Source organism: Daktulosphaira vitifoliae, unplaced genomic scaffold, assembly GCF_025091365.1.
Source record: "Daktulosphaira vitifoliae isolate Bord-2020 unplaced genomic scaffold, ASM2509136v1 Scaffold_2, whole genome shotgun sequence".
Classification (NCBI taxonomy): Eukaryota; Metazoa; Arthropoda; class Insecta; order Hemiptera; family Phylloxeridae; genus Daktulosphaira; species Daktulosphaira vitifoliae.
In genome coordinates, this window is record NW_026099573.1 from 22197980 (window position 1) to 22212324 (window position 14345).

Below are 14345 nucleotides of genomic sequence, written 5' to 3' on the forward strand. Positions count from 1 at the left end.
GACTACTATTGACGAATAACATTTTGTTATTTACCACCAGAATTCATTTAATTTTGTTGATAAGCTATACCAGACTTTTAAAATGACATTTGATTTATTCAAAGAAGTATAACTTAAAGGCATAGATGTTTATCTGATTGAAGTTGTGATACTGCATTTCATCAAAAATCCTTCACCACCCTATAAAACGGCTTCATTTGCGCTCACCCATTAATCGGACGGGACCCTTTTGTAATGAGTACACCGTCGCCGCAGGTCTACAGGTGGCAAATCGGCGGCCGTTCTTTTATTAGATACTCACACTCTGTATGCGGTTGAAATTATTATTATTACTTATTATTCTAGTCGCAGTCTTTACTCCTACTACAAAAAGGTCCACCTTGTCGATATTTTTCGGCCCAAAATTGCTCTGGAAGAGTAACCGCGAGAAATAACTCAAACACGACCACTAGCCACAGTCACTCAGAACCTGTTGCCATCAAACTATGGGTAGGAAATATTATAATGTACATGGCGAGCGACTTAATGACGATAGCACATTTACCCAACCTAAAATAATCCGTTTAAAGCCATCTGATCAGTAAAATTATTAATCATCTATCCAAACCGAAGACGAATTAAAGAGAGCTTATTGCAGCGACTAAATAACTCCACAGTTGAAAACTTTTAAGGAGAAAAAAACAAATTTGATTAACATGTAAATGTAGCAGAAATGATCAGACCGTATCTGTCACACTTTTTCGTTAAGTAATTTCTACCGTAAAAACAAATTCTCAAATAAAGTGATGTCGACTGTCTGATGCAGAATTCCCTTCTATTGATATCAATGTATTTTCAAAATACAACAAGCTAACATTATTCTAAAATTAATGGTTTATTACGATTTCTAATTATTTAACCAATAACCACTGTCAAGTATCAACTATGAAAAGAATGTTGAATTCTATCGAATTCGCATACTAAAAAAAACTGATTCTTTCAACGTGAATTTTCGAAATTCAGTTGCTATGCACAACTCATATTAACAATACTAACAATCGTTCTCAAATCTAGAAAGGTTTTGTTATTTATATTACAGCAATTGTATAAAACGCGTGATGTCAAACGCAATAACGTTTGACAAAATTATAATTATCGCTTCTATCAGCACGATGGCAAAATATTCAAACGGGTACATAGGATGTCAAATGGACGATGAAAGTAAGTAAAATACCTAAAATGACAGAAATAATCAAACATTAAATATTTGAATATTTTCGTCAATTAATTTCTATGCTTACCCGTTTACAAGATGTATTTTATAACTTAATAAAGTCAAATATTTTTTGACTATTAATCATTATAAGCCAATACCCGTGTTAAGATAAGTGATTTCATAGTAGCCGATAACTAATTGTTCTTATACTCAAAAGAATACGGAAAATAAGTCGGAGAGAGGAAACTTCTTTTTCTAGCTTAATGTTTTAGAGGCCTAAAATTACAACAAAATATTACACGGAGATGTAAATGTCGGTCTCGTGAATATGAAAAGAAAACTTTTTAATACGCCTAAACTAATATATCGTAATTCACAAACGACTAGCCCTTTTAAAGTATTTTCTTTTTTTGTCGATTATAAACTGTTATCATCAGATGAAAATTCATTTTTAAGATGCCGATTGGATGTTGCTTAAATACGATCTAATCAATCACGAAAGGAGTATTTACCCGAAGTTACCCATAGTTAAAGACGACCGTATAATCTTAGATGATTTATCTGATCGGAAAGAAAAAAGGGAATCTTATTCGCAATCTCAAATTATCAATTACTTTGATCCGCTGCGTGCTGAAGTAGAAAACAACCAACAGAGACATCATTTTTGGAACAATCGAGTTAACGACAACAATAAACACACAACTAAGTATGAATTTTGTGCAAATAACGACGAAACTGCAATTAAAACATAAATTATTCTTTCTTTAATACTATCATTGTTTATAGTGATAACAAAAAAGTTCATTAAGCATGTAAATTTATTTTTAAACAATTTATCCTTTATATTTTTCCTATCTTGTATATTGTTATATTGCTCAGTATATTAATAAAAAAAGAAAATTTTAAATGATTTAAAGACGTTATTAAAAGGGTTTTTTCAGAAAAGGTGGTAGCTTCACACTATTGGAATTTGAATTTAGGGATCTTATGCTGTAAAACAAAAGCAAAAAAATAATAATTGTTTAATTTAATTCTAAGAAAAATCAACTACATTTATTTACTGTTAAGTAGTTTAATAAATCAAATTAGTATCGCGATTGTATTTTAATACATTTTTAACGATATTCTTAAAATTATAAAATATGGAGTTACCTATTTTTTTTTGCAACAAACCCTTAAATTTTAATATACTTCCAAAAATTTCCAAATTGATCAAGAGAGAATGTTTAAAAGCTGTTCAATAAAAAATGAGATTTTAATGCACTAGAGATAATTTTTATTCTGGTTTCAATAGGTAAATAATAATATAAAATTGATTAACGTCTATAATTAGATTGGAGAACGAATTCCTTTTTTTTATGGTCTAACTAAATTTTCTCAGTCATAAGCCACAGACACATATTGTTGTCCATTTGTCATCGTTGGTTGACACTGAAAAAAATTCAACAATATCTTCTGTACCCCTAGTACAATTTCCGTTTGATTTACTAGTTCACTCAAACAAAATTAGTTGTGGTGGTGGACGTCGCCATTCCCAACTTTTGACGTTGGCCACCTAACCAGACCTAGTAAATATTGCGTCATTTCCTGAACCCCTGGTACCATTTTTTCAATTTCATTTGCCACCGTCGCGACACGAAAAAGTGAGATACTTTGTAATATAAGTTGCCTATATACGACCCCTTATTTTATAGGCTCGATCCGAAAAAAATTATTCATTTATATTTATTTATAAGGCGGTTCGACGCTTAGTTATTTAATTTTTGGTAACTTTATTACACAATAATGTGGTATTTTTAAATATATATATATATGATGTACATAACCATAGTTGTCAGTGTATGCCAATCAAAGAATAAAACTGAGCTTGAATATGGGGTTACCGAGAACAAAAGGAAAATATTTTAAAGTCATTTTATTACAGTTGTAGGGAACAGAAAAAACGCAATTTAATAACTGGGTTAAAAAACCGTTTGAAAAAAAAAAATCCAACAACAAAAACCATAAAACTTTTGTGAACGGCGACATATAGGACTATAAAATGAATGTGGTGATAAAACAAAAATGATCACAATCCGACCTATGTAATGAATGAATGGGAAATAAAACGGTGTAAAGGTATACCAGCATTGTGTTTTAATCGCACTATAACCGTGTTTGTTGGTCTCCTCGATCCTTGTTTATTAACTTAATTGAGAAATTTCATCAGACCAAAACGACTGGTCTACGGGCAAAAGGTTATTTTACGGCACCTATAGCCGGAGATTCCCAGAAGCGGCACTCCCTTTGGGTGCTCATGCGAGAGAAACACACGGGCCCCCTCTGATTTACTTCCTCTCGTGTTTATGTAAAACTCTCAAGTTTGATCATTTGTATTTGTCAACCGCGAACTTTCTCGTTATATTCGGAGCAGCTTTTAAAAATAAAAAATCGCATGGATACAAATAGACGATTCTCTGAGGTCGAGTTATGGCAAATATCTTTTTAATAATTGAAGTTTTACACGAATGTTCATGAAATCAATTTTACACGGTCTGATTGACGCCCCCGCGAAACACTGGACCTCAGAGACGACCTGCTGATTTCCATTGCCCCACACGCGTATTGCATGACATCAATACCCCGAACAATTAAGAAAAAGGTATTAGTTCACCCAATAATACAGTATGGAGATCGCCTCCCACTAGAGGAGGGTCGCTTTTCGCGTGTAAAAAATAATTTATCGCGGTGAAAGAAAGAAAATATTTCTTGCCGACCGCAAGTGAAGTCTCACGCGACCGCCAGCATATTAGCTATGTATGAACGTGAACGGGTATCATAAAAATAAAAAAAATACTGATACGGCCGTGGAAGATGTAATAACTACGTGTATACTCCTCAACAGTGTACCGGCAGCAGACCAAATGGATTGGTTGTACTTAATGATAAACATAAGCGGCACTTAGGAAATGCGTCTCAATTGTTTTAAAATATCAGTATTAATTCCAACAGCTGGATATTATTGTTAGTGTATTGTTGTACACAGTTTGGATATGATTGTATTATCTTAAGTCATAATTGTGATGATCGCATCATAGTTATGTTGTCTTACTCGATGAATAGTCAACTTGCATAGAGTTGTATATTTGTCATACTTATAGTAAAAGACAAGTATTATTCGTGGCATATTTATTCAACCTATCTCCATTTATCTAATTATTTTACTCGCACTAATATCTCAAAGAAGAGCTGAATTTGTACTTAATATGATCCGATTAAAAATCATATTATGATTTTTGGTTACGGAATATGTTCTCAAAAAATAAATACAAAGTCTTGAATAAAAATTAACTGTATTTTTATTGTAATGTAATAGTTGGCGCTTTTAATAATACATATAATATTCGTTATAATATATTTATCATGGAGTTTTAAATGTTATTTTATGGCACATAAAAAAAAAAAAGAACATTTAACATGACCAGATCGACTCAACTTATAAATCTAATTCTGAAAATCTACGCGTTAATTAACATTCGACATAGATAAAAAAAACAGACAAGCGCACACTGCAAAACATGCGTCATAGTTACAAAAAGCCTGTCAGATAATTATACATTTTATTGGAACACATATTATTCGGTATACAAATTAGTTAGTCTATAAAGATTTGTACTAATAATTACGAAAAGAAAAATATTATGACAATTAAATGGCTTGGAAAATAAAGCGCACGCATTAACACAGTAGATATAGTATGGATACATAGTTTATATACATGTATAATATATATATATATATATTGATATATTATATTTAATAAAAAAAACTTTTTTTACAAAACATTAAAAAAAAAACAGCATCTCCATAAAAACATTACTTAGTAAATGCTTATCTTCTATAAACTTATCAAAATAAATAAACAAAAGTTTTGTGAACAAGACTTTCTGTTCTTAACATAATATTCTATGAAATATACCTTAAAAGAACATAAATATAATAATATATATAAATTATTCATAAATGAATACAATTAAAACACAATATTAAAATTTATAATTAATCTTGTTTTTGACTATTTTCAGTTGGTAACAATTCTAAAAATGTATTTCCACTTACTCTATATTTATTCTTATGTATGTACACACACATACACACAAACACACACACACACAAACCTAATACCTAACAAAAGCCTTATTGCTACTTCTATGCGAAAGAAAAAGGATAACCAAGGATGATACCAGGAAAGTTAAGGGGAAAACAAAATGGGACTGACTATGTGCCATCATTATTCAATGAAAGTTGGTCTAATTCGTTGAACATTTTTCTCTTTCCGATCTAACCCCTTCACACTAATAGATAAATATATTATTTCCTAAGTGGGTGTTACAGTCTACACTGTGTGATCGTCAGATTATCCTCAAGACGATTCAGTTATATACAGTAGAAATATAATAGTTATGATAGTAAGAATACATATATATAAATGTAATGTAATAAAAAAATGATAACGCGGTTAAACATTATCCCCAAAAACACAGAGTACAGTCACCGTCGATTCCCATTTCGACAATATTACCGGGATCTATACAAAATAATAAAATACTTAATTACAAAAAAAAAAAATTAAATAATTAAGGAGTTTGAAACTGAGGTATATTACATATATAAATACAATAAAAACAAATGCTAAGTTGTTCCTACACGAAAACAGTAATGACTGATGGTGATGCCTATACCATCGTCATTCATATGCTAACGAAATGAGATTTATGAATCAAGTTGAGGATGTCTCTCTACGGGGACCTTTATCCCAATACTTGACGACCTAATGGAAGACACGATTTCTATCGGTGAATATATTTCGGAAATTTACAGAAAAAACAAAAAGAAATGCAAGATAATATTATTTGTACAAACAACTAGTGCAGCGGCCTCTCACATAATTTATACAAAAACAACATATATACTTTTTGCATAAACACTCTTAAAAATTAACAATAAAAATGTAATATATAAAACTGTTAAAAAGTCAATAGGACATATTCTCTTTCCTTTCTATATTCTTTGTACCTCTTTCAATGTAAATCATAATAAATAATATCATAGTACATCATAGCACACGGTAAATAATGATTAATTTTAAAATTGATGAAACTTCGAAAATTGGTAAAAAAAAAAAATACACGTATAACGCGAAAGACAGGCGTTATGGTTGTAAAATTTGCAAGATAAAATACCAGTTGTTGAAACACATTACCTAGCTATGGCTGACAATTTGTAAAAATAAATAAATAAATAAAAAATAAAGACTTGAGCGTCAGATATAGAAATCGCACAACTCCCTGTATTCAGATATACTTTCATCAGTCAAGTCTTTGTTCAAAATATATAATATAGTTTAAAATAAGTAAATTATTTGTCAAAAAACTATTCGGTAGCCTATATAAAAAAAAAAGTTGACAATGAACCTATCTTTACAAAAAATTAACGCACATAGCGAAATTCATATCATCAAATACACGATTCACAGAATCCAATATATGTAAAAAAAAATTGTATTTGGTTTTATTGAGGATAATCTTAATTTCTTGTTTGCTGTTTGGCCGATGGAAAGAGAAACATTTGTAAAATAATTTTTACGTTTACAAATGAATATTGGAAAAGCTAAGTCAGCGCAAAAGGAAAAGTTTCATTGCCTCTCCTACAAAAAATTAATCTTATTTAAATCGACTGATTTTTTTTTAAAGGAAACCTGTTTTTACTTAAAAATATAATGTGGACCTACACATTTATGCGAGTAACCTTAACGTCTAATTTCGATGATACTAGTAAAATAACACATCAACCTATTTAGTGTTTTACAGAGTTATAACTTATGTTCCTTAATAAAAAAAAATAATAATAATAAAAACTAAACATATGGATTATATTACGAGGTTTACTTCTTAAGTCTTGGCGAATGGTTTAAATCCAACAGTCTGAGTCTTCGACCATGGCGGTCTTGTCGTATGGTTTTTCATACAATCCAAACTCCAGCTCCTTCCGCTGTCGTTTGTGCATCTCGACCATCTCTTCGATTTGCTCTTGACAAGTTTTCAGGTACTCCTAGAGACAAATAGTTATTGTAATTAGCCAAATCCTTCATGTTCAATTAGAGAGAAAAAAAAGCGTTTTAAAAATAATTTCAATATACTTGAAAATTCAGAATTAGGTAACTATAGTTATTTATTACTGGTTATCTAAGCCATAGCTCAAACGCAAGATAAATCAAAGGCTTACTTTTGTCAAGCCGGTGATGTTGTATAAATTAGTCAACAAATCTAGCTTGTTTATGGTTGACAATTCCAGTCCGTTAAGAGCAGCTGCGATACTAGCCGCGGCGATGATGCTCGGTTGATACGAACAAAATTTGTAATCTAAAAAAATAAATGTAATTTTTAATACATTACAGAATTGTTTAAAATTTCAATATAATCACACGAGTAATTAGAATTATATTTTAAATTATGATAAGTTACTGTAATGTGGGTTAACTTTGATAATACTGTACCTATTTATTTTAATTTTACCAATGTAAAACAACAATTTTTATAAAAAAAAAACGAACGTTAATGGCATTGTATAATATTTGACAACTTAGTAAAAATGGGTACTTAAAACAGATATTGATCTAATTTCAAACGTGCTACCTCATCAATACCGAGAAAATATCATCGATAGTACACTATCGATTACAGAATATTCCTATAAGAATCAGTCTTAAAATTATTTCGAGAGCAATTATTTTGAGTTATAACAATAGAAAATATTTGGCGCTAAAAGTTGACAAGAAACTACCACGTAGATAATAAAATAAACCGACAATAAATTGTATTTAACTTGATTAACGTCTGACGTTTGTATAGAGCGGAACAAAGATACAATTATCACACTAGGAGTCAATATTGTTCAGACTCGGTAAGTCGAGCGGACGGGTCTGCACAATAGACGTGACAATGCGCACTCGTAGGAAGAGTGAAGAACATAACAGAGGCTGGATGTAATTTGGCGCGCCAAATAAAAATCTGGATACAATGGGATGATAGGAGAGAGATGAAAACAAAAACAGAATATAATATCGAACCAAATCGCCTAACCCGGAGGCTAATGCGCGTCCGACCGGATACCACCACAGCCGCATTATAACAATCGCTCTAAAAACCGCTTTTTCAACAAATGTATTGGAATCGCAATACACATTTAAAAGACACATACTTTGCACAGCGAATAGTTAGCGCAAAATACGATTTAAAAAATAACACACAATGTAAAACAAGTCGTAAATAACATTAGAGGGAACATGATCCGATCCCGAGTAACTTGCAGCCCGAATGGCCGGAGCAGTGATCTAATTCACATCGCTGGATCTCATGTTATCGAACAAGAGATGCATGTTGAAAACGCATCGTAATAAAGTTGTAAGACACGAATTGAGAGGTAAAAAGTACATAAATATTTGCGAAGAATTTGTGTACCAGACTAACCTAAATAAATAATTAGGACGGATAAATGGCTAAACCGACCCAAGAGCATTCAAAATCGACCAAGGATAGTTTCCAAATAATTAACGTGCCATTTTTCTCGCTATAAATATCAAAACAGTCAATGGACTCTAATTTTGACATTTACTCGAATACTTAAAAATACGACACCATGTGCGTTTAAGTAAAGTATCGATAGAACATAATGCTAAATTTTATCTGGAACACTATTGACGTTTCATTGGCGGTAGTCCTCAAAATAAAAAAAAAAAAAAAAAAACACAGCACATGTGTATGGCGAAAACAGGAAGCGACGGCGACAATGCCACCAAGGCCATCCTATCCCGTCAAACCAATTAGTTTTTCAGAAATCTATCACACGAGCCGGGGGTTTTTTTTTTGTTCTAAGCGAGACCACACTGTCAACTACAGAAAATATTGATACTTTTTTAAACTTTCAATACATCAGTCTACGAGACTTCATTGAATACAACGACAAAGTCACTGCGAATGAAGTATTATGTTTAATTCAAGGTTCCCTCCAACAGGTACTACTTCCCGTGATGGTTGGGTTATTATAAAAATGAAAAAAAAAAAAGGATTATTGTTGTTTTTACTCCATTTTACAGATTATCAGATAAACATTAGCATGGGTTTAATGTGAAAGGGAACGCTTATAAACAACATATATATATATATATATATATATATATATCATCTGTACTGTACAAGTAGTCTAGACGCCCTGGGCCGTTCAGCAGGAGCAAAGAGAGGACCGCGCTCAGGTCCTCTTTCCGCAGACTGCCATGTATTCTCCTCCACGTACCGGTGGTCTAAATCATATGTTGTTCAACACAGCATTCTTCTCTCGTCCTCCTTTGTTTCGCCAACTCGCATAACACATCTATGCATACGCGGGGGTGATGCTGGTACGTGACTGAGTTTCTATATGAACGCGACCGGGAGAGGGATTGTGCTCGAGTATGATTACTTAATAAATCTTGACACAGCAGCAACGGGGTCCTGTTGTCCGCGACATCCATAAAAATAATACACACATCGTCGTGTCTTTTTTTTTTATTAATATTACACCGACAATAAATTTCAACTGATAAGTGACCATTGATAGTGTCATAGTTGTGGCGACCAAGGCTTCTCCCATATGTTGGGTGTTCATATACCCAAGAAAAAGCACTGCGACTGTTGGGTGCAATTATCACACAGCTTAGTCTATCTGACCACATAAGTAGATAAAATATTAGGCAATGTCTACAATTAAATTGTATATAAAAAAAGGGCGATTAGCGGATGGCCAAGACGAAAAACGTTTTGACGAGGCAATAGTTATTTCGTTCCTAGACATGGCCGGCAAAATGATAAGACAAAATGCAAATTAAAATCCCAGGTACTGTCATAGTATAATATAAATAAAACTAGGAGCATTTTAAGTATTTACAGTAAAAAAAAAAATAATAATAATAAAATTAAAGAACAGAACGAAAGAGAGAGATGGAGAGAACGCGTGCGAAAAAAACCTGACGACAGCAGCGTTATAACACATTTTTTTTAAATTTTTATTACAATACCGGTTAGCCTAAACCGCAGTAATTTTTCTACTACAGGGGGTCGAGATGTCGGGTATTTTAGGTAATTACATTGTATTCGGGTTTCTTCAAAGATTATAAAATTCGAAATTTAAAAACTAGCCGTTATTATAAATTCTCAGGTGCGTATCAAAATAGAAAATCTCGAATGTATAAAACACCAACCACATTCATAATAGACGGCTTTATCATCCCGAAGTCAATCGTTTCCCAAGAGATAGATAATGAGACAAACTGATCAGGGAAAGCATCTGAACAACCGAGAAATAGTGTCTTTGCGAGAATTGATTCTATGAAGAATTGCTTTCTGTATGGGATCTTACTGATCACTTCCTTGTAGTATTACGCCAGTTTATGATTAATTGCTAAGTAATGGTTAATATTTTAATTAAAAATGTCTTTAGCGGGATGACAATTAATCTCTGGATTCAAGGAACACCACCAAAGTGAAGGACGAAAGCAAACCCAAGTTGATACATTTTGCATACAAACAACAACAGCTTAGACAAGAGGATCGAATAACTGTCATTGTTCATAACGAGCTTGCACACAGTACAGATAGCAAAATAGTGTGGTGATTAACGAGCAAATTTACTTGCAGACAAAAGAGTAGGGAAAAAATCTGCGATACGAAGTAATCCTGTTTTTGCGCAGTTTTCTCGGAGACCTTGGAGGGACTGTATAATATATTACACGGATAGTCATGTGTACCTCTTCGGGTACGCATACCGCCGCGCTTACTCCCGGTCGTCTGGAATGTCGACAAAACCTGCTGAACCCCGTTCAAGGACTTTGGGTTTTCTCGACCAACAACAATAACCGCCGCCGACAACGTCTCGACGACCGTAATCGGTGGTCGGCGGTTTCCACACACTATCGCGCAGATAGCATTCCGATTCAGCAATAATTGTATTAGTAATTCGTGATCTTCTTTTTTTGTACCATTACGCGTTATCCCCTTCGATCGAACGTGCGGCGTTTGTTGAATCAGCAGCAGGACCTAAAAGGAAACCCGTTGACGAGCCAATACCCCTAGAACAGAGTCCGACCCCACTGTCGAGTGCGACACGAGTCGATGCACTTCCAGGCAAAAAAAAAAAAAACCTTTTCTCAGTCTGGACTCTAACAGATCCTCTGTTAAGAGTCCATATAACCTTTTGGTATCGTTATTTTTTGCAAACAATTATTTTCATTAGACTCGCACCTAAACATTAGTCGGCCTTGGCAAATGTAATAACTTGGCAAATAATTAAATTAACAATTTAGCAACAACTCAATTGAATGCGAGAGACCACCAGACCGCCGTGTGAGATTTAACGAAGCCTATTAATATATACATACCTACACAGAAATAAAATGTAAAAGTGCTCAATAATTATTAACCGGCGGCCGACAACGATACCTCAGACACACAGACGACAAAAAACACAAGTCATAATAAAAAAAAAAACAAAACGGCCAATGTTCTTTTGATTTCCAAAAACAACGAGTTGCGCGCGTACGTGGTCAATGCGAATTGGCTTAAACAGTCTAAAACGTTTACCAGAGTTCTGGTTACGGTCGAGATGCGAGTGGGTCGCGGGACGAGAGAGGCGCAACCGCGCAAAATGCCACAGAGCACTTTGGAGTAACAATATCATCTGCGCGTATTAATGCGTTTCACGCCGCCGCCGCCGCCGCTGACGTTTGATTGGTATCTGTTCACTGTTCTTCAAATACAAGTCTCGTTTCTCGGAGGACCTGCGTTGTCGTTCCCAGGTAAAAATTAACGAGAACCGAATACAAACGAGGGAGATCGGTAGAGTTTAACGAATGGTACTCGAATCTCATAATAGAAAATTCTTTTAGACGCATTTCACTACTACAAAGGATTTTTTTAACCATTTCAGTAATAACAATTTCTCCAGATTCGTCTTGGCCGCGTTCGTCATTCACGATACTGTGTAGCATACAGAAGACACACATGTGATGCCGCCGGTCGGAAACAAAATATTCCCAAGATTGCACACTGAATACAACGCCCACACAACAAGTGAACGCACGCACGAGCGTCGTGTACAGAGGTTAGTGTAATGGAAAATAATAATTTTGGGTCGTAAAATAATAAACAAACTACGGGAAAAAATCTTAAATGGGCCAAGACGTTTTTCGCTCTACAATGTTAATATACTTACTCTCTATACACGGTTACAGTAAATAACATTGGATTGAATAGAGTGCGTCACAAAAGAGGTGTTTTGTTTCAACGCGAGAAATATCTTTTAAATAAAATACAAATGATTTCTTTTAAATTATTTTAGTAACCAACGTCGTCTGTGTAAGCTGTACGAGTAGCACGCAGTAGTGGACCGATCGACGATGAACAGTGACAGCCAACCGAGGGACTTCTCCGTGTTCTACTTATTGTCATTTGTCTTGCAGCCAATTTTTGACGGTAATAAAATAATTAGCAATATTAATGTCATACCGTTCATCGAGTCGTGTTAGATTACAGAGAATTAGTGACACTAAAACAGCGTGTACTGTCACACACCGGCAAATCATTGATGCTTATGCTCATAATGACACTCATAGCTAGCCCGCATACTTACAGGGACAATCTTAATCTGTCGACCCTGGACGGTCGTGTCATTATTATCAAGTTACAAGGTGATATGGTCTAGCTAACGACACACGGTTTTTACGAATGTAAAACCTTCATTCTCCGGAGAACAAAAAAAAAAAAAGACATATATATAGTAGTAGTATATATGTAGTATGTATATATAAATACAAAACTCAAACACGAGTAGTGAAATAACACTATTCTCGATCCTCTCTCGGTGTACACAACGCACGCACGTAGACCCTGAAGGATGACAGCAATAATATTATTACAGCCAAAACGAAAACAAGCAAATTGAGTAAATCACACAAGTTTCCGGTCAGAAATCGACGCGAGGCGAATAGGTTTGAGTATCGATAGCCAAACTCAAATATAAATTTAGTAGTCTCTATGTACATTTTTCCACCATATCTTAGCAGAAAATCAGTAATTATGACACGCTGGACTTTTGTTATACCTAACCATAAACGAGGTAAAAAAAAAAAAAAAAAACATCCATAATTTAAAAATCGTCGTGAATTTCATTTACTGGGTCCCTGTCGAATATATGGTTGTTGCAAAAACACTGGTTTCAATAAGGGCGTTCTAATTACACCAAGTAATTTTTGTTAATCAACGTTATCATAACGTAGTCATTATCCTCGTTCGAACGCCGCGAAAAAATCTTCCGGTAAAATCAACAAATGCAACATCGTTTTTTCAATTTAACCGTTATATCTGTTTAAAAAAAAAATTGTTTTTTTTTTACTAAGCAGTTTTTTAGTGATATTTATGAAATAAATGATGTGCGCGGGTGTAAAATCGAAAAAATTGTAAAACACAACCGTTTATGTAAACGTGATAAAGACAGAAAAGTAAAAGGTGCAGGTGAATTTCATGGGAGGTTATTTTTTATTGTGCTACACGTGCGGACCGTATCGCACCGCCGCCAACAGGGGTCTTAAAAAATTGTTTTATTGACACTTTTTTCACATGATCGTTACATGGTCATATTTATGTATATGTTAAACTATACACACACACAAACACACACCCAAGTACCGAGTACTGAATATAATAAAAAATAAACTGTTTTTTTCACGGCGGTAAAATGGTTAAGTAAAAGAACAAATGAGAAAATAATAAAAACACCGAGTGTGAGAAAACGTTGGCAAACGTAAAGCAAATCGCATTTATCTGACAAAGAAAGACATAGTCAAGTAGATAGTAATAACATTTAAATTATAGTATAACTACTTGTAAGTACTAAGAAAAGTTATTAAATAACAACTGGTTACTTGGAGTTTCGAAAAAGTTTTGCATAATTTATATTGGAATCCTTTCTACACCTTACCTCTCAAATGACAGGTACCTATAATATAATGTTAATGAGTATTTAATTTTTATTCCTCTATGAAATTGGTTACAATGTATACATTAAAAAAAAAAAACATCCC

The 14345-nt window shown here is 33.5% G+C and overlaps 1 protein-coding gene across 1 annotated transcript in view; it reads right to left on the reverse strand.

Annotated features, from left to right (window-relative positions):
* Positions 1-4508: 4508 nt before the first annotated feature.
* The window catches only part of LOC126899581 (G1/S-specific cyclin-D2-like), a 33840-nt gene continuing 24003 nt past the window's right edge, over positions 4509-14345 (reverse strand). The window contains exons 4-5 of the mRNA XM_050674621.1: positions 7460-7596; positions 4509-7285 (exon numbers count right to left, since the gene is read on the reverse strand). Of these exons, the coding sequence (XP_050530578.1) occupies positions 7145-7285; positions 7460-7596 (278 nt within the window). The 3' untranslated portion in view covers positions 4509-7144. The remainder of the gene's footprint in view (positions 7286-7459; positions 7597-14345) is intronic.